Source organism: Alexandromys fortis, unplaced genomic scaffold (genome assembly GCF_014885135.2).
Source record: "Alexandromys fortis isolate MF-2015 unplaced genomic scaffold, M_Fortis_MF-2015_v1.1 scaffold_168, whole genome shotgun sequence".
In the NCBI taxonomy this organism is placed as follows: domain Eukaryota; kingdom Metazoa; phylum Chordata; class Mammalia; order Rodentia; family Cricetidae; genus Alexandromys; species Alexandromys fortis.
Window position 1 is genome coordinate 349823 of NW_026068058.1, and position 19884 is coordinate 369706.

General features: G+C 49.5%; 2 protein-coding genes across 4 annotated transcripts in view; one reads left to right on the plus strand and one right to left on the minus strand.

The window, feature by feature from the left end:
• Window positions 1-3457: 3457 nt before the first annotated feature.
• On the plus strand, window positions 3458-12476 carry Vsig10l2 (V-set and immunoglobulin domain containing 10 like 2). Its single transcript, XM_050120060.1, has 12 exons — window positions 3458-3539; window positions 4554-4904; window positions 5130-5405; window positions 6919-7194; window positions 7702-7950; window positions 8514-8774; window positions 10154-10444; window positions 10788-11084; window positions 11689-11811; window positions 12070-12094; window positions 12202-12254; window positions 12370-12476. The coding sequence occupies exons 1-12, from the start codon at window positions 3458-3460 to the stop codon at window positions 12474-12476; spliced, it is 2391 nt and encodes a 796-aa protein (XP_049976017.1).
• A 1370-nt stretch (window positions 12477-13846) lies between these two features.
• Cdon (cell adhesion associated, oncogene regulated) overlaps window positions 13847-19884 on the minus strand; it is an 87702-nt gene continuing 81664 nt past the window's right edge. For all 3 annotated transcript variants that reach the window (XM_050120026.1, XM_050120027.1, XM_050120028.1), the window contains 2 exons: window positions 17921-18180; window positions 13847-17325 (listed from right to left, as the gene is read on the minus strand). In XM_050120026.1, the coding sequence (XP_049975983.1) occupies window positions 17165-17325; window positions 17921-18180 (421 nt within the window). In that variant the 3' untranslated portion in view covers window positions 13847-17164. The remainder of the gene's footprint in view (window positions 17326-17920; window positions 18181-19884) is intronic.

Genomic DNA, 19884 nt, shown 5'->3' on the forward strand with positions numbered 1-19884 from the left:
CCTTCATTTCCTCTCCAGTCCCCAAGGTGCAGTTTACAAAGTGACTGATCGCTGACCCTAGCTGGTCCTCTGTCCCTCTTGTCCTTCTTTCCATTTTGAGCACAGCCAAGGATGTGCCGAGCATGGAGCCTCTGACCCATGTCCTTTCCAGCTCCTCAGCTCATCTCCTGCTGGCGTCCCCAGGGGCTCATGCTGGCCTCCAAAAGGTGCGTATGGAAAAGCTATTAGCTTCCAGAAGCATCTGCTGCCCCTGCTCCAGCTGTTCCCATCCTTCCGCACTCCGCTTCTCTCTAAAGCCCTGAGACTGCAGAGTCAAGTTCCAAAATGGTTACACCAGGCCCGTGGCCGGAACAGAGCACAGAGCTCAGAGGTTGCCTCTAGGAAGCAGAGAGGCGAGAGTAAGAGGCAAAAGCACAAGCGTCACCTGGCTCTGAGTTTAACTAGCAACCAGGTTGGTGTAGCTTTTGCCGGTGCCAGGGTAGAGGAGGAATGGGAGGCAGCAGTAGGAAACCTGGGCGCCTGTTGTCACCAGCATGGATGCAGACAGGGTCAAGAGACACAGGGAAGCACTGGGATGTCCTTGCAGATGGAAGAAGGCTTTCCCAGCCTTCCTCACAGGCCTGCTGGGTAAGGGCTCAGAGTGTAGTGTGCCATCATTTCCTAATGGTCAACACAGGTTACCTAAGAGAAGCAACAACAGCCTCACACTGTATATGGCCAAAAGGATTTTGAGTAGCCCCATCAGAAGAGAAGGAATTTACCACTTCTGCAGGCCCCTGGCTGGGCAGCACGAACCACTGTATCAGAGCGTACAGAGACATACGGGAAGGTATCCAGAGCCGGAGAGCAATAGGGCCCATGGAAAACAAAAGTGGAGAGAATTGGGCATATTTAGGAAACATGCCAAGCAGAACTTTCTCATGGTGTTGTTGCAAATTCTTACGCCATGCATCTTTTCCTGCCCTCAGATTCCCAGTGAAAAACTAGCTCTCTGGGGTACCACAACTTACCAAGCTGCAGTATCACATGAGCAGAGAGGCCTTAGAACAAATCTCCTCCTGAGGGGCTTGGGTGTGGTTCAATGCTCAGGTGCTTGCTTAGCATGTATAAGGCCCGGCACAACAAAAAGTTAAAATAAAAAAAACCTCTTGCAATATACCCATACATCCTGTTGGTTCTAGTTCCCTGGAGAAAACTAATGAATAGGCCTCTTTCCCTGACTTCCTGACTTCCTCTCCTCCGGGTGTGAACTGAGAAGCCCGCCTGAGTCTTCTGTGATCCTGCTGTCCCTAGATCAGAAAGAGATATAGGGGTTAATTCTTCATGCAGCATAGAGTAACTTCTGCTACAGAGCAAACCCTTCTCATGGGCAGGAGCATCCTGTAAAAGTTTCCTAATTCACACTGCCTCGGCTCTACACTCTTTCCAGAGACAGGCTAGTGAACACCTTGAGGCAGAAGGCAGTACGAGGTTCTCCACTCAATGTCCCCAAATCTATTTGAGTTTCTTTTTCAATTTTGGTTGCATGTGTACATCTATGTTTACATTTGTGGGAGCACACATGTAAGGGGCAATGTCTGTGCATGTGGAAGTCTGAGGTCTTCTACATGATCAATGAGGAAGAACATCTCCATCAAACTTGTCTCTCCAACTTGCTCTGGTGATCCCCATCTCTGCTTTCTGAGGTTGGAATTACAGGTGTAGCCAGAAGTTTCTGTTCTGCCTGGTCCCACAGCCATTCAGTCCCAAAGAAATACACAGAGGCTTATATTAATTATAAACTATTTGCCCTATTAGCTCAGGCTTATTATTGCTTATTATTAACTAGCTCTTACAACTTACATTAACCCATAATTCTTGTCTATGTTTAGCCACGTGGCTTGGTACCTTTTATCAGTGTAGCATTCTTATCTTGCTTCATCTGTGTCTGGATGGCAACTGTCTGGTCTTTTTTCTTCCCAGAATTCTCTTAGTCTAGGTGTCCTGCCTCTACTTCCTGCCTGGCTACTGGCCAATCAACATTTTATTGAACCAATACAAGTGACAAATCCTTGCAGTGTCCAAAAACATTGTTCCACAGCATACAGGTGGGCTAGTATGCCCATGTGGCGTTTACATGCGTTCTGTAGATCTAAATTCCAGGCCTTGGGCTTACATGGCAGGTGATTAGTCACTGCGCAGTCTCTCCAGCATCTAATGGGGTTCTGAAGAATCCTGCTTTGAGAAACATGTCAGAGATCAAAACAAGTGATCCATATGAACTAGTCTCCAGGATCAGGCACACTTGTCCTCACTACAAGGATGGAATCAGATTTTTCAAGGACTACCAGGGCTAAGGGGATGGGGGATAGGAAACCTTGCCCATGGGTTATGGGAGGAGGCAGAGTCTGTTCACAGGGCTACTCTCCCAGGGCAAAATTACAAAGGTCAGAGTATCTCTGAACCCAACTGCCAAGCAGTTGCCTCTGACAGCGATCCTGTCACCAGAACCTGACACCAGACATCAGATCTCCCTTCTCACTGGGGTCCAGAAATCTCACCCTCCCCTCAACCCTGTCATGGAGGATGGAAAAATCCGACCCCCATCTCAGACTGTCATTCAAACACCATGAGGGTAGCAGGACGGGATAGGAGACACACAAGAGAGGGAGTCAGAGAACCCTGGAGAACAAAATGCTGAGTTCTACTCTAGCTCCAAACAATGGTGCACCTAGTGCGTGCTAGGCAGGATTCACCTGTATATTTGTACATGTATATATACATACACCTGTATATGTATACATGTGTGAATCATATCAAACAAAAAGTGCATACAATTTTAAGGCTTTGTGAACTGTGACCCTACCCAAATCAAGAAACTGGATGTTACTAGCATCCAAATATCCCCCACACATTGATATAAATTTCATGTAACATACACAATATGTTGTAACTTAGAGTGTAATCCCATTTATCTATGAAGTTACCAAAGTTCCAAGAAGCTAGAAACTTCCTGAAATCCCATAGTCCTTCATCTCTGTTTGACTCCTCCTCCTACATCTCTAGCTTCCCACAAAATATGGGGACAACCCAGGAAGGGATGAATGACATTCACTAACATGTTAAACCTTAGGCGTCCTTCCATGGAAGCCCGACATGGAGCAGTTGACAGGCTCTGAGGCTGGAGGCTTCATTCACCACCGCAATTGGTGACACTCTGGTACAACTCAGCTGGAAATGCGGGGGCCATGGTCCTCTCCGTCATGCCTGCCCCTCACCAACCTTGCGCTATGGATAGGGTGAATTGTCAGGTAAATAATTCATGAGTTATCAGGGCAGTCAGGGTAATAGGAGAGCAGGGGTATCAGGAGGGCTGAGGTTGGCAACCTGAGCCTGATCTCCATCCTCCCAGGACTTCTGTGCCCTGAAGAGAGGGATTCAAGAGTTAGGCAGGAGCTGCAAGTGGCCTGATGGGGCCATGGTGGGTTTGAGTGCCCATCACAGACCTTTCTGCTGCCAGCTCCTGGTACTCTTCTGCCTACTGCATCCAGGAGCCTCAGGTGAGTGACGCTCAGACCTTCTCCTATCCCCTTCTCGCATCCCATTATTTCTTCTCTTTTGCACACACATGTGGTCATTTGATGGCTTTCATTCACGTCATCCATCTGCTAGACATTTAATTAACATGTACTAACTATAATCATTAATGCGCTGCACCATGATTGGTTGACAAATTGATGGAGCTGGGTGGACTGGCAAAGGCTGCTCTTCTTTCCCTGGGTCACAATAGGATCTAAGGAAGCTAGAGTCCTAGCCTGGAATCCTTACAGAGAAACTTCCAGACCCTGTCTAGCTCTCTTGTGTCCCCAGGATTGCCATTGTCACCAGTCTAATCAGACTGACCTTGGGATGCTTGTTGAAAACCCTGTTTTGGAGATGGAGAAATGGGTTGCTGGTTAAGCAATCATAAGGAGCTCAGCTTGGATGCCGGGGCTCATGTAACAAGCTGGGCATCCCTGCCAGCATCTGTCTCTCCAACTCTGAGGGATCCAATACCCTTGTCTGATTCCCACATGTGCACCTGCAAACACACAAGTGCACATATACGCACACAGACACGTGTGTACACACACAAATAAACACACTAAATCTGAAAACAAACAAACAAACAAAAAACAGACTCCTGGTCCCTGACCCCTTCTCAGACTCTGGGATTCTTACTCATTGGTCTGAGGAGCCCATGAGTTTGTATTTTTAGCAGATGGTTTGATGGATAGATGAGAGGGTAGACAGGCTGGCATGAAGGTGGGAGGGAGAGACTCTGCTCAGGATGCCTCTTTATGTCAATCAAACTCCCTTCCAAGCATCTAAACAGGGAACCCCCACAGATTCCCTCCGGGACTGTCTCTCTTGACTACTTGCCATAAATCTTGCCTACTGGCCCCCACAGTCTCCCAGAAGCCCATTGGGCTCCCTGGACCTACAGGGCCAGAAACAGACTTCAGATAATGGGGTGGAATACACCCTGGAATCTAGGACAACATAGACATTATGGTTGTCTCTTATGTCCCCAGACCAACCCCACTCAACCTCCAACAAACCTGGAGAGGAGGCTTTGTCTATCCAAGGAGTGCGGGGCAGCTCTGTGGAACTAGACTGCCGTCCTGGGCCCGCCCCAGTGGCGGTCCTCTGGAGCTTCACTCCTCTGGGCTCCCTGGCTCTTCGACCTGTGGCAGTCGCCAACGGAGCCTCTTCGAGGGTGGAGTCCGGGGCGAAAGCTCTGGGAGTCGTGAGTCTGAGGAACAGCAGCCTGGTGATAGAGGAGCTCCGAGAGAGTGCCCGTGGCCACTTCCTATGCCAGACCCTGCTTGTATCCGATGGCCAGGTCCACACCACCTATTTGTATCTTACACTGGCCGTGCTGGGTGAGGCGCCAAGGCTGTTGTCGCCAGCCTTCAGCTTCTATGCATGCCCTTCTTGGCGCGTGGTGCGCTCCAGATTTAATGACTCTTCCCGCGAGTGGGGAATCCTGGGATTTAGAAGATGGGCTGTTCCAAATCAAGTGACCAGAAAAGCCCATGGACAGCAGGGCACGGGCCGTTGGACAAGGGTCTATGTAACAAACCCAAGGTCTCTCTTTCTCTAATCAGTGCCTGTGTCCAAGCCTCGGGTGCACCTGAGTGACCCATCCCCAATAGAAGGCGTCTCCGTGGTGGTCACATGTGCCGTGAGGGAGGGCACAGAGCCATTGACCTTCTCCTGGCGCCATCACACACCCCAAAGACCTGAGGAGGTCCTCGTGGGTCTTTCAGAGCCCAGGCTCCAGCTAGATCCAGTCAACCGGACCCACCTCGGCTGGTACAGGTGCAGTGCCAGTAATGCAATCAACCAGCTGAGCAGCGACGGGGCCTTCCTAGATGTCATCTGTGAGTAGAACTAACTCGGGACCCTGGCTGGCCCCTACCTACCCAAATTTGGCCTCTGGTCCCACGTTAGAGCTTCCCAAATCCTTTCACAAGAGTGCTCCAGCCCCTGCCCCCAGAGACTCCAAACATTAGAAGGTGCTTTTTCCCATTGGGGCCAAATGTGTCTCTCACGTCAAGGTTTTGAACCTTTGAAAGTAATGAGTTTGTTTTTCCAGGAAAAGGGGCATCTATTCCCATTTATGATCTTACTTACAACTTGGGGAGTGACCTCAAAAGCTGGTCTTTGTTTTGAGTGTGTGGGGCTTTAACTGATCAGCAGACCCCTGGGGGAGCTGGGAGAAGGGCCACAGAGCAAAGAGAACAGCAAGCTGGCCCAAGAGCTGCCAGTCAGAAACCAGAAAGTGAAGGCCGGAGGAAGACAAAAAGCCACTTTCAGTGCCCGTTATGGTGGCCACAGGTGTCTCTGATTACTTGAGAATGTGGCCAATCTGAGCTCCACGAATAAGGGCGAAATGCACCCGAGGTTTTAAAGACCCATTTGAAGTGAGGAAATATAAAACAGCACAGTGCTAACTTTTAAATTGAATAGATATTGAAATAATGTTCTAGATATATCTACTTGACATAAATATTAAAGTAAAAACTGGTGTGTGGTTTGCTTGATTGAATTTGGTTGTTTTTGCTAGGATTTGATTATCGTAAATTTAAACCCACAACACAATGACCCCCAACAGCGGTGGTCTAGGTAGAGAGAGAGAGCTATTCATTTGCTTGCTTTTTTTTTTTTTTTTTGACAAGGTCTTAGTCTAGGCTGGCCTCAATCACTGTGTAGCCTAGACTCATCTTGAGCTCCTAATTCTCTCCCTCTACCTCTGGAGACTGACATTCTTAAAAATGCTACCTTGCCCACTGGTCCAGAGACCTTAAGGAGCAGGGACTGATGGTGCCCTTCCAGTAACTTAGATAGTGTGTAGGGAGGGATTGCAGACTGAAGACAGGGTGCCGTAGAGTGAGCAAGAGAGCCGGGGAAAGAAAAGGAAGCAGGGTGGAGGAGGAAGGCAGACTTCTCTCCCTTCTGGAAGGTGGAAAGGATGGCAGGAGTGGAGAGCCCCATTTCGGAAATCCAGAGAGGGGAGGGCAGCCACTCAGTGAGTTGAAGAGTGTTGGCTGTAGGCTTTTTGCTCAGAATGTTGTTCCTATGTTTCCTTCCTTCTGGAGTCTGGAGTGGTCAACCATTCCTGATCATCTGCCTAGTAGGACCCTTGCTTCAACCCAACCCTATAGGCCAAGCTCAGTTCCCACAATATGAGGCTCCAGCCTCCAGGAGACTTGTCCACTCTGCGCTGTACCGTGCCTATGTCCCAGTCTTCCCAGTCTCGGGAGCCTCTAACACAGGGAACAAGGCTTGCAGCTAGCCAGTGTGTACTATGGATGAAGACAATCAGCAACAACAGCATGAGCGAACGGAAGGACAAAGGATGGAGAGGTGTGACGGACCTTCCTTGTCCTCCAGATGGTCCAGACAAGCCTGTGATCACTGTGGAGCCCCTGGGATTCACTGAGGACGGGTTCTGGGCCAGTGAGAGGGAAGAGGTGACCCTGAGCTGCCTTGCTGCATCCAATCCTCCTAGTCACTATGTGTGGTTCCGTGATGACTCTCAGGTCCACCTTGGACCCACCTACATCATTGCCAGAGCTAGCCGCACCCACACAGGCCTGTACACCTGCCTGGCCCACAACAGCCACCTAGATACCCACACCCAGTCCACTGTCCAGCTCACCATCTACTGTAAGTGTTGAGTGGGGAGGGCACCCAAATCTGGAGCTTACCCAGGCTTCTGCTCAGGCAGCCTCCAGCCACCTTGGAGGACATGATGTCAAAGTTATTGGAGTTGGGAAAGGTGTGTCTGGAGAAAGGCCAAGGGAGGTGATGGGAAGAGCTGGGAGACAGGAAGCTCCTAGACTTCCCTAGTACCCTCTCCAAGTCATTACTCCCATGGTCCCAAGGCCTGGACTGAGGCACAGAGAAGGGCACTACAATGACAGAGAGGCGAGATTCCAGGGGCAAACATGAGAACCAAAGGCCTTTCATGGGGCCTCTGGGAACCCAAAGGAGCTCCGAACTGCCTACCCCTTGAACTCCTTGTTCCTTGACTCAAAGGCCTATATTTTCTTTGCCAACCCCCTTTCCATTTTCTTCCCCTTCGTCACCCCCGTTCTCCAAGCCCCCACCTGGGCCTTCTGGGCACTAACAGGGGAGCCATTTCAGCTCCTTCTCACCCACCTCTCTACCTAGATCCCCCCAAAGGGCAGCCCTCCTGTGCTGTGCTCCCCACCCTTGGGGTTGTGACTCTGCTCTGCACCTGGTCTGGGGGTTTTCCAAAAGCCCAGCTTCACTGGGAAGGGCCCCAAGGGATTGGCCCGACTGCCCCCAACAATGTCACCTGGAGCTATACAGCCACTGGACTTCCGAATGGCAGCATCTTCACCTGCATGGGACAGCACCCAACCCTGGCCATGCCCATCCTCTGCAGGGTCACTCTCTGTAAGTAGACACAGCTAACACCCAGAACCCTGGTAGTGCTGGCTCCAGGAAGTGTGGGCATGAATTATAGGATACCCAGAAGGACCTGGGGTCTGGGATTAAGCTCTGGAGCTCCTGCTCCCAGGCATTTCAGGGAACACAGAGATGGTAACATTCCATTCTCAGCTTCCTGTCCATCATGTTCTCTGCCCTCCTCTGCCTCCACCTGTGACACCCTCAGTCTTACACTCTGCCTCTGCCTGTTACATGTTGATCTAGAAATAGACTTCAAAGCTGTCTTCGCCAAATGTTCTATTCTGTGTCCTCCTCTGCATCCATGCCCAAGTGAGGGTTGCAATGTGTTTCTGTCTCAAAGAGCACCCAGAGCCCAAGACTGTTTTCCACCTATAATCTAGTGCTCACCAACTTTAATAGCTGCTCAGCGTCTGCTGCTGCCTTTGTCGTCCCACACGGTCAGCCCTGGATAAATGACAAGGGACGTGAGAGAGTGGAGGGAAAGGTAGGGGGAGAGTGTGTCCGCCAGGCCCTTCCCCTGCCCACAAGATCCCATCTCTCCTTTCCAGGGGAACCTCCCAGGAGCCCCACCTGTGGGACCACAGCCACAGTAGGTGACCAGTTCATCATGCTGAGCTGTGAGTGGCCTGGAGGTGAACCTCCTGCCATGCTGAGCTGGCTGGACGGACATCAGCAGTCCCTGGGTGACCCCAGCTCTTCTCCGGCTGTCTACCTCCTACAGGCTCAGAGAGATCTGGCAGGCAGAGAGTTTATCTGCCATGGCTCTCACCCACTCAAAGGCCCTGGTTCCCACTGCCGGCTAAGGCTAGGTGAGCAGGGACCCGTCATGGTGCTGGGGTTTGGGCATGGGGACCCCTTCAGAACCAGGGTTAGGGACTCTGGAGGTCTGCAGTGCTGTACTGAGAAGTGAATCAAGAGAGGTACTGATTCACTTTCTCTCCAGGAGTTCAGACTATTTCCGTGTGTGTGTGTGTGTGTGTGTGTGTGTGTGTGTGTGTGTGTGTGTGCGCCCTTGCCACTCTCTGCCTGTCGAAGACAGAGGACGATGTGTGAGAGTCAATGTTCTCCGTCTCCCATGTGGATTCCATATGAACTCAGGTTTTCAGGCTTGGTGGCAAGTTCCTTCACACAGAGCCATTTTTGCCAGCCCCTCTCCCTTTTTAATCCATAAAACGAGAGAACTTGGTCAAGATCAGTGTTGTCTAATAAACATATAATATGAGCTATATATAATTTTAGTTGCCACATTAAAACATTAAGAGGTAAAACATTTAATTATTTAAAATTCATTCCCATGTAATAATGTTATTCATGAGTTAATTAACATTTTTCACACTATGTTGAAAATGCAGCATATTTGTAATTTACCGTACCTCTGGCCTCATTTCAAGTGCTCAGTGGACATGCGTGGCTGCCAGCTACAGTCTGGGATGGGGCAGCACTGGACTAGATGGTGTGGGTCCATTGATTGCATTTATCACTTTATCGTTTGCCCAAGGGAGGTGCCTGGCCATATTCTTGACTTTCAGAGCCTCAGGCATCGAAGACCTCTCTTCTTGCGTTCCCTGCTTTATCTACAGTTTGGTCCCCCACTCCCCGTCTTCACCCACCCCTTCCCAGTCTATGAACAACTGAAAATAAGAGTTCAAAACTGAAAGATTTAAAAGGTGGGGAAAGCAAACAGGAGCTATTGCATGCATCAGGTCTCACAAAATAATTCTCCACTTGCTCTCCAAAGTCTTCGAGATGAGTGCACTTTAGGGGGCTTTAAGGAGATCCTCAACTCAAAATGTTTCCTTCCTGATGCCTCAGACTCAGAAATCCCACTCCAAGAGATCCTTTGGCACCTGACTGTCAGGGGCCTTCAGAATCCTATGGCTCTGTAAAGTGCCAGCCAGGAGATGGCAGGCTGCTGCAGGAAGGAGGCCCCAGCTAGATGTTGGGGATGGGGGATGAGTAAGCCGGACCCCTGCCTGAAGTAACAGAGGCTGGGATGGGAAGGTGGAGGATCACTCAGGAACACTGCAATGACCGGCAGAACCCGGAGTGGACCACATCAGAAGTCTGAACAGGAGGGCCAAGAGGCTTAGGAAAAGCTGCCTTCTCTATCTACTCAGGCTTCCCAACAGCTATTCCCACCAGCTGGGGGCAGCTACTTTTTACAGCATCATCTTCTCTGTTTCTGCAGAAGCCCCACAGCTGGCAGTGGCTGAACCCCGAGTGTCGGTGCTAGAGGGAGAAGAGGCCTGGCTGGGCTGTGCTCTCCAGCAGGGCACACCACCTGCTCGGCTCCTCTGGCTCGGACCCCAGCAACAGCCTTTGGAACAAAGTGCTTATGGGTTCATGCTACACCCCGAGGGCACCCACCTGCGCCTTCAAGTCCGAGATGCTGACCCAGCACACCATAGGGGCACCTACCAGTGTGTGGCCCACAATGCCGTGGGCAATAGCAGCCAGAGTGTGCTGCTGGAGGTCCTGAGTGAGTGTAAAGGGGGTGTGTGCTCCTGTGGCAAGGGACATAGGTGACGGATGGCTGCAGAGGGCTTTGCAGGAGGCTTTGGAAATTACCTTCTCCAAAATTTAGGCACCTTCCAGAAAGTGACCAGATTGGTTATGGGAGTGTGAATCTGGTGGAATCTCGAATACAGGCACATAGAACGCCACTCATTTTATCAATGGGAAAGTGGAGATTACAGGCGCCTAGGAATACACACGCCATCCTGTCCGTCCTCTCTGCAGACTCTCCATCCAAGGGGGAAACCCACATAGCTATTGCTAGGCAGATGCCTGTATTATGTATCCCCATCTTCACTCACCTCCAGGGTATCCAGCCCCTCCCAATGTCACCATCAGCCGCCTGACCTACAGACGACAACGGAGAGAGGTGCAGCTGCAGTGGGCCATCTACGGACCCGGAAACCTGACGGGCTTCCTGGTACAGCAGAGAGCCAGTGTCCCCAGCTCAGAGGCTGGTGCTTGGGAGGTAGCCGCTAGTGACATCGAGCCAGAGAGCAGGAACCGGCTTCTGGGAGGGCTGGACCCAGCAGTCCTTTACGCCTTCCGCATCCTGGCTATGAACCACCACACCGCAGGACATCCTTCGGAGGTGAAGACGCCAGGTGCTGGGCTGGCAGCAGGGAGGAACTTGCCTTTTTCCCAAAGAACTGAAACTTGACCTATCCTCCTCTTCACAGGGTATCCTGCTCCAGTCCTTTGTCTCCATCCTGATGGTCCCTTAGCCTATGTATGCATCTATTTGTTCTTTCCTACTGTCCTTTACCATCTCTCTGGGCAGCTCAGGAGAACCCAGGCATAGGAGCAGACCTACTCCAGCTTCAGTCTGAAGAAACTGGAGAGAGAATGATGTTTAGGGGTTACGAGGAGCCCATTCTGTGCCTCAGTCTTACCTCTCAAGGAACAGGAGAGCTCAGCTTCCTGTTGCTCTTTCTGTCCTGGGAATTCCTTACTTCATGGCCTATATATATTATCCTTTCAGGCCTGATACATCAAGATAAGTAACCTTATGTATCTTTTGCCAGAAATGGGTATTTGGCTGGGAATCAAACCATCAGCACCAGGCAGCCAGATCACCTCTTTCAATGGGAAGGAACTGAACACCACCACATTCCCCAGGCCTCCCACAATAGGCAGCAGAAACTTTGGGATATGCAGGGTACCATCTCCGTGTTGCCAATTAATACAATCCATGCTCTCACCTCCTAGTGGACCCTGCCTTCAGTGCCTACCCCGCTGTACTGGGTGCTGCAGGCACAGGAATGGTGGTGGCGTTGGCAATCTCTCTACTGGTGTTCCAGTATGCTGCTCGACACCCACACACTTTCCCCTGTGAGTGGGGAAAATGAAAGGATGGGCTGTTTGACCCCATAGGGCAGTCTGGTGTAGACCTACCCAAAGAGGAATCTAGTCTCTTCCCTTGTTAGTGTGTCATCCTTTGACAGTCAAGACCCCAGCCAGCCTCAAGCTCTGAGGCCATTTCCCCTAGGATTCTGAGACTCTGCATTAAGCCCACTAGGAAGGGAAGGGCCATTCTCCTGGGGTCTGCACTGCATCAGACAAGTAATAGTCTTGCATTTCTCCCCACAGACCTCAGCCGCTTGCTTGTTCCCATGTGAGTGTACAGCCTATCTTTTTGGGGTCTGGACTTTTCTGAATTGGGAAGGAAGGCTAGGAAGGTACAGAACCCTCTGACACTCCTCTCTCCCTTGCCCACCGCAGGGAGCACAGGCAGCATCAGAGGAGATCCAGGGAAAGCACTGAGGCACCAGCAGGTAGGCAGCACCTGTGCCAATGGCTACACAGAGACCAGGGCTGGGTTCTGTGCTGTCCCCAGAGTGGCCTCAGCACCCCTGATTGCTCTTCTCTGCCCACCTGTGCCCTTTCTAGGCACTGAAACAGCAACGACCACCTCAAGTTCAGACCCTGTGCAAGAATCCACTGAGGCACCAGTGAAAGTCACCCTCACGGTGACTGCAACACCAGGAGTTCAATGACAGTGCAAACAGGCTGAGGGAAGGCAAAGAGGGTGGAATGATCCCACCAGACTGTGGTCTTAAACGCAAGGAGGCAACTCTCCCTTCCCCATCCAACACGCAGATACCAACTACCTCCCATTCAATATCCCGACTGGGGAAGTGGATGTGTCCCAACTGCATCACCTCACGTGATAAAAGTGACCCTGAGCTGGCTTGTGGCAGAGAGAGGACACTACACAACTGAAGAAAACATGGAAGGCAACTGAGAGTAGCTGAATATGGTACAGGGAATGTCCCTGGTGCCAGGACACTAAGAGACAGCTCTAAGCTCTTTCGAGAAGAGGGATGAGGGAGGAGCTGGCTTGAGCAATTCCTAGGGCAATTCTATCTATGTCTTGCAGCATTATTTCAATTCCAAACTTCTGAGTTGGTTGCTTGGACCTTGTTTTACTGGCAGGAAGAACCAGGTGCCTAGGTATGTGTTTCTTTGCTGAAACGCAGCTTAGGGACACCTCTGACCCAGCAGTGGAATCTGCGCCAGCCACCAGGCCTGGGGGAGCTGGCTGACAGAAAGTGAGGGTTGTTCCAAAGTCACACTCTGCTAGCTGCCAGCGTGAGTCACTGGCTCCGAGTGTGCGTATGTGTGTGTGTGTGTGATCTGGGTGAAACACAAGCGAGTGCTTGTTTGGCTGACTGGAAGAATCAGGACGCAGAGCTGCCTCCGCAGAGGATTCGGATGAGAAGAAAACAGCAGCGAAGCCAAGGCTGATCTGCCAGCAACAAGGAAAGTGGCGCCTGACGGGAGACAGAAAACTGGGAGAAACTTCAGTTTCTTTGGTTCTCACACACTTCGACTTTATTAGAAACGGTTTCAGCTTTCCTCACAGCTCTCAGGACTGTGTCTAAGAGTAAAAAATAGTTTATTTAAGTATGGGAAATGAAGTACAAAACGGCGGCCACACCCGATGGGGAGGGTTCTGTTGTTTTTTCTGGTCAGGGAAGATGAACCACTTCCACTATTCAAAGCGGTGAAGCAAGTTTATTTGGAGATGCTGCATCCATCCTGGAGTTACACTCCAAGGATCCTGAGGTTGCAGTAACAGACACTCCAAGGAAGAAGGGCTTCCTCTCACCTCGCTTCTCCCCATCCACCTGTCTACCCGATGCTATCTTCCCTAGCAAACCCCTGCCCATGATTCTGCTCCCTCCCAATCTCGATAGGACAAGTGAGAGGTGGCTGGGCCCTTGGGTGTACACAGGGGAGTTGCAGAGCAACAAGGTGGAGATTCTGAAAAGTTTCCAAACAGGACATTACATACCCTAGAAACAAGCCACAGGGCTACTTTGTGCACACACAAGTGCACGAGTACCCCTCTTCACAGGGCTACTGTGTGTGAAAGCAGCATTCTCTTTTAATATAAAATCATATCAACAAAATAAAACCTGTCAAAACTACATCACTTAAAGTATGTACAATTTCAAACATAATATCACAACTTTAAGGAAAATAAAACATATTTTTCAATATAGTACAAAACGTGCATCTCACAGTCAAGGCTGTAAGAGCGAGCAATACAGGTAAAGACAATTCCGAACAGTTTCCTGGCAGCACTGAAGCTGGCGGAGAGAAGTGATAGGATCAGCCTGGTACGATGCCTTGGTCTTCAGAGATTCAGTCTGTACAAAGCGAATCCGGCAAACCACTTGATGATGAGATCACACCAACAGTTTCAATAATGCAATTAACCCGTACCCTGTACAGCACCTATCCCCAGAGTCAGCACTGAAGAACACAACCAGGGAGCGGCGACATGACTCACTAGGACTCGAGTAAGTTTAATGCTAAACAGTCACCCAAAACATGAAGAGGCCCTACCAACTTCACGGTCATCAGGTCAGTTAAGGTCAAACCTCCATGGGGGGAGGGAGAGGGAGAGGGAAAGGGTAGGAGTGGGGTGAGGGCTAGGGCAGGATGCCAATGAGAGACTCCTGAAGATGGAGTACTTGGCTCTGCTCTGCCAGTTTGGGATGAGTCTGGACAGGGGGAAGCCTGCGGCGGGAGGCTTGCAGAGGAAGAGCGCAGTAGGGATCCGACAGCCCACGTTCTGGACTGGTCCCACAGAGAGTGTCCAGAGAGCAGGGAAATGGGAACACGAGTGACGGGCCGGGGAAATGGCTCCAGTGCAGCCTCTTGTTCACATGTGAGCCGGGAATTTCATGCCTGCTCTGCTTGCTGTAGGGGTTGGATAACACTAAAACACAGTAGTTCCTCCACAAATGCATGCCACCCCCATATTTTCCTGTGGCCTCTTAATTCCTGGGGGGGGGTGACACTTGCTAGGACCACTTTTGGTGACTGTGCAGGGCATGAAAGTTCAGAGAAACTCACACTGAGGAGAATTCAAACTCCTAAATATAAAAGCAATTATATAGATTTATATTTATATTTATATATCTCAATATATAAAGCCATTTTTATAAATAAAATACAATAAAACGGATAACACTTAAAACAGCGTTACTATCATAAATAAAGCAGTCCACAATGAGATTGCCCTAAAGGTAAAGTCATTTTCTCTTCATCATGGGCAAGCCCCATGTCAAATTCAATCTTTAAAAGCAGTTTCTGACCTAAAGCTCATGCTTCACAAGTCACAACGAACTGACCGCCCACAGACATCTGCTTCCTGCTTTCCTAAACCCCCACTCCGAGATGGGACAGCTTTGTTCTAACTAGACTGGCAAAACACACAGTATGTCTCTACGTCACGTGTACTAGGACTTTGTCCTTTGCTAGTCACAGATGTATGGGCTGCAGCTAACTGTCTCCAAAACTAACTGCAGATCTCGTATACTACAGACATGAACCCCGAGATCATGGAACTTGCTTCTCCAGCAGCCCCACTACCCAACTATGGAATTCCAGTTGCTGCATTCTACCTTGCTGAACCAGCACGTACCTGCTAACAGCTCTGTTTATAAAAGATACAAATGCGTGAAAGGGAACACTGGCACATCTACACAGAGTTGATTAGTACAGAGTCTGATTCTCTTCCACTGCGATCTGTGGGCAACTAGAACAAAACGTATTCTGCAATTGTTGGATTCCACAAAGGAGAATAATTTTCTGTCGTTCCCCCTCCCCCCACCCCAAGGGATACACCATTCAAAAACAGAGCAGTGATCCATCAGGGCCTGGTTTGAGCTATGAAGTGCATTTGTGGTGCCTGGGGTTTCTGTTCTACACATGGAGAAAAGCCTTCCAAAGATAGCTGCAATGTTCTTGCCACTCAGAAAACAGTAACTGTGATGCAGAGACTCTGTGGACCAAAGACTGAGTTCACAATGCTGGCAGCCAGAAAAATGTCAGAAAACGCCCCTAAACCTTTTCCTCGAGCTTAGCCTTCCCTGCCATCTGCTATAGTTTGGCTCCATTTCCCAAGGCCTGGTGCCCAGGGTGGCATGTTTAGGGGGTGGTAGAGGCTTGAACTGGGGACAAGTGCGAGGGATAAGTGCGAGGGATCCAGATCTAGAGGCACGCTCTCGGAGGGGGTGTGTACACTCTGCTCCTCTTCCCTTTCTGCCCGTGCCTCAGGCTTATGGTATAAGCTATCTTGCTCCACCATGCATGCCCATCACAGTGTGCTTCCTCAGCACTGGCCCAGGGCCACAGGTCCATTCAATCACAAACTGGAACTTCTGAAACTGTGAGCCAAGAGAACCTTCCCCCCCCCCCCCGAGTAAGATAATCATCTCGGGTAATCTGCCATAGTGGCAGAAGGCTGACCCACCATGCTTGCTGCTACCATCCAGGACGCTGTGCGTGCTGGAAGTGACAGAAAGGGCCGTCTTCAAGTGGTGAGGCACTACGAGCACTACGGAATACAGAGCCCGCTTAGGTCCCTTCTTCCTGGGGCGCGTGGCAGCTTTCTTTGCAAGCTATCCCTTTGCAAGCCTGATTTTGCACACACCCTTGCAAACACGGCGCCCACCCTGTAAGCTGACATGATTAAAGCGGTGGGCCACGAAGGCACTCATTTTCCTTCTGAACTTGGTTCCCCCTTCTACACAATCCAACAATCCAACCAGGCCCTACATGCTTCTCTGTTCATAACACTGGCTAAATTGCTACCCAGAAGGTTGATCATTTCTTGTACCCAGGTAGACAGAGAAACTAAGTCAGTATTAGTACTTTTCTGGAAGGCAGCCATAAAATTTGTCAGTTGGGTTTGCCATTATAAATATAAGATCACAACCGTGGTTGATTTTAAAAGTTCCCCAAAAGTCTGGTAGCCTGGGATAAGTGACAGTTTTCTATCTGGGGGTGACGGTGGCAAACTTCAAAAGGCTTGGGCAGTCTTCCTCCCCACAACTGAATAGGCCAGAAGACGGGACCCAGCACAAGTTCCTACTGCCATTGAAGGTTCTGGAAAACAGAATGATCCCTATGCTCTCCCAGTTACTGAAACTATAGGTGGTGGTGTGGGGGTCCCATTGAAGGGGAAGAAGAAATGAAAAGGGCATACTTAAGACATAAATAATATAAAAGGGCACACATTTTTAAGATACATTCATGACATTACTACTACAAAAATAAATAACGGTTTTCTCTGGTTTGAATTAATGTCCTTCACACAGTTTGTCCCCAGCCTGTGCTGTACAGTCACTGGCTTACAGTGGGAACATGAGGAGGCCTGTGTACTTTCTCAGGTCTCCTGGGCTTGCCGAAGAACCACCGGCAGCCCCTCCAGAGGACGGCCAGGAGACCATGTTGTCTTCTCCACGCAGTCCTCCACGACAGCTGACAAGATAAGAGGATCCCAACTTAAAGCTCTGTCCTCTGCGTCTGAAGGGCCATTGCTATCTCCTGAAAAACACGAGATTTGGGCACATTATAGACTAATAGACGGTCTTCACACAGCAGTTCTGAAAACAGTAGGTTGAATAATAAAGAAACACAAAGAAGTAAGTCCCACTTAAGTTTGGTTTGACTCCGAGGAAGAAGAATACATTAAAAAAAAAAAAAAAAAACCAATTCTCTTGAGTCACTTACTATATAAGTTATTTGAGATTAAAATGATCCTCTTAAGAGCCCCTACAAATAGTACTTTACAGAAAGATTATAGTTTGTACAGCCGAGCCAGAGAAAAGCAGGGCTCATCCCCTAATGCTATGGAATGAGCAGCCTGAGCTATCTACTGCTATCCATCCCTGAACGTGTGCGCTCATCCAATTCCACAAGCTAAGCAGGGCCAGTTTTGGTTAGTGCTCAGATGGAAGAGACAACATGAGCTACCGGATGTAATAACAGAATTTCCCAGTGTCTCTTATCCATCCTTATCTTTTCTTGAAGTTCCCAATGCTCCCACCCAGTCTGCTAGCAAACAGTGAGTTGACGGTAGAAAACTTCCTGATAAAGTTCTCAGCCCACTGGAGACCAGAAACTAAACGCCTCCCTGTACCTCTGCTGAACTCGGCTGTATCTTCTGTGGAATCAGAATTGATGTCACTGAGCGTGTCCTGACAGCAGGTGTGCTGGGTAGGTGCTGGTGCCACACTGTCCTTGATGCTTTCCTCAGGTAACTGACCACAGTCAGGAACTGTGGAAGCTGGACACACGGGTGCCTTCACGGCACTGAGGGGCTTCATTTCCAGACCATCCTGAGGATAAGGCGCTACCACTGGGACCACAGGAAGGGGAGCGCTGGTTTTGGTGAAACACCTGCAGAGTTTGAGTGAGAAGAAACAGAACTGGGTGTTTAGGGACATCAATAATTATAGTAAGTTCATTTAAAAGTATAATGATTATTTTAAATTCACAAACTCTTAAGAATTATGCTTAAAAAATAATCAGCTAATTACAATTTGAAATAGCAAAACTCTGAAAGCTAGCGATAGTGGGCAACGATAGGACATGCACCGAAGGCAAACCTAAGGGCAGCATCTTCTGTGATGACCCAAGCTATGTACTTCCTCCCAGTTCACTGCCAGCAGACACCTCCCATTTCATTAACTAGTTCCCAGATATAGCACACAGGAGCAAGAAACACCAGCTACTGCAAGGAACGAGGGAGAGAAAGGAAGGATGGAAAGCTAAGACACGTGGCCGCATAAGAGGGATGACCTAATGACGGTCAGCATAAAAACGCATGGCTTTGAACACTGTCGGAATAAAAACGCACAGCTTTGAACTCAGAAGGCGCTTCAGTTCCTTTCCTCTTTGCTGTGACACACACCCGACAAAAGTGACTTAAGGAAAGGTTTATTCCAGCTCTGAGTCCAAGGGGACAATGTACCACGGTGTGGAAGGCATGGCGGCAGGAGCTGGAGGCAGCTGGTCCATTGCATCTGAAGCCAAGAAGTTGGTGTTTCATTTGCTTTCTCCCTTTTATTCAGCTGGGACTCTGGTCCATAGGACAGTGCTGCCCACATTCAGGGTCCTTCCACCTCCATTAACCTAAGCCAGGAACTCCCTCACAGCCGCACCTGAGAGGTTTGTCTCCTAGGTGATGCTACACCCTGTCAAGCTGACAGTCACAGGTGGCTTTCCTCTCAGCCTTGGAGGAAACCGGATAGTCATTTAGATGCCAGGAGTTTTAAGATAGTTTCCCCATTGTAGAATTAAGTGGCTGGAATTTACCAGCACTGAACATTTCACTTCAATTCCATTCGACCTTTATCCCCTGCCACCAGCTAAGAAGTGTCTTTTCAAACGGGGTAGATCCTGACTCGACCTTTTCGTTCTTCGATTCTTCTGTTGTTTTCTGCAATGGCTGCCACGTTCACCCTGCACATTTGCCATTCAACTTGCTGTGCCTTTTCAGCCCTGAAGCTTCCATTTGGATTTTTTTCACGGCTGAAACATCCACATGTTCATTTCCTGAGTGTTTACTCTCCTGTAAATGCTTGAACATATTTATAATATTTGCTTAATGCCACTGTTTGCTAGCGGTGATGCCCGGGCCATCTCTGGATCTGCTTCCACTGTCTCATGGTTTCCCCAAGAAGCACCAGGATCCTGTTTCCTTGGATGTACCCCAATTCTTCTTCCTTTCCCCTTGAATTTGCTGGTTGTTTTACTGCCGTTGAACTCAGTCTTCTGACACGCTCTTTCTTGGGCCCTTACCCCAGGACTGGAGAATGCCTTCCGGAGAAGCCCAGTCTGCCTTTGAAGGGTGGGTTCTAGTTCAGCTTCCCTGCTCCAGTTACCCAACAGTGCTAAATTGTCTACATTTTATCATCACCACCTGTAAGATCAAGCTGTTCCTCTGTTCCTGGTACATTTTTCTTAATTTCTAAAATGGGGACTAAGAAAAGCTGGAAAACGATGGACTTTTATGTAAGGCAGACGGGAAAACAGAAGAAAATGGCAATGTGCTAGAAATAGGTCATTCGAAAGAATAAAGGTCAGAATTCTTTATTTTCA

What these genes read in the sequence shown, in the direction of transcription:
- Vsig10l2 (XM_050120060.1), top strand. Translation starts at nt 3,458, where the DNA reads ATGGTGGGTTTGAGTGCCCATCACAGACCTTTCTGCTGCCAGCTCCTG. An exon ending in TGTGCTGCTGGAGGTCCTGA is followed by an intron (nt 10,445 to 10,787) that starts GTGAGTGTAAAG and finishes ACTCACCTCCAG; the next exon opens with GGTATCCAGCCCCTCCCAAT. An exon ending in ACACCCACACACTTTCCCCT is followed by an intron (nt 11,812 to 12,069) that starts GTGAGTGGGGAA and finishes TTCTCCCCACAG; the next exon opens with ACCTCAGCCGCTTGCTTGTT.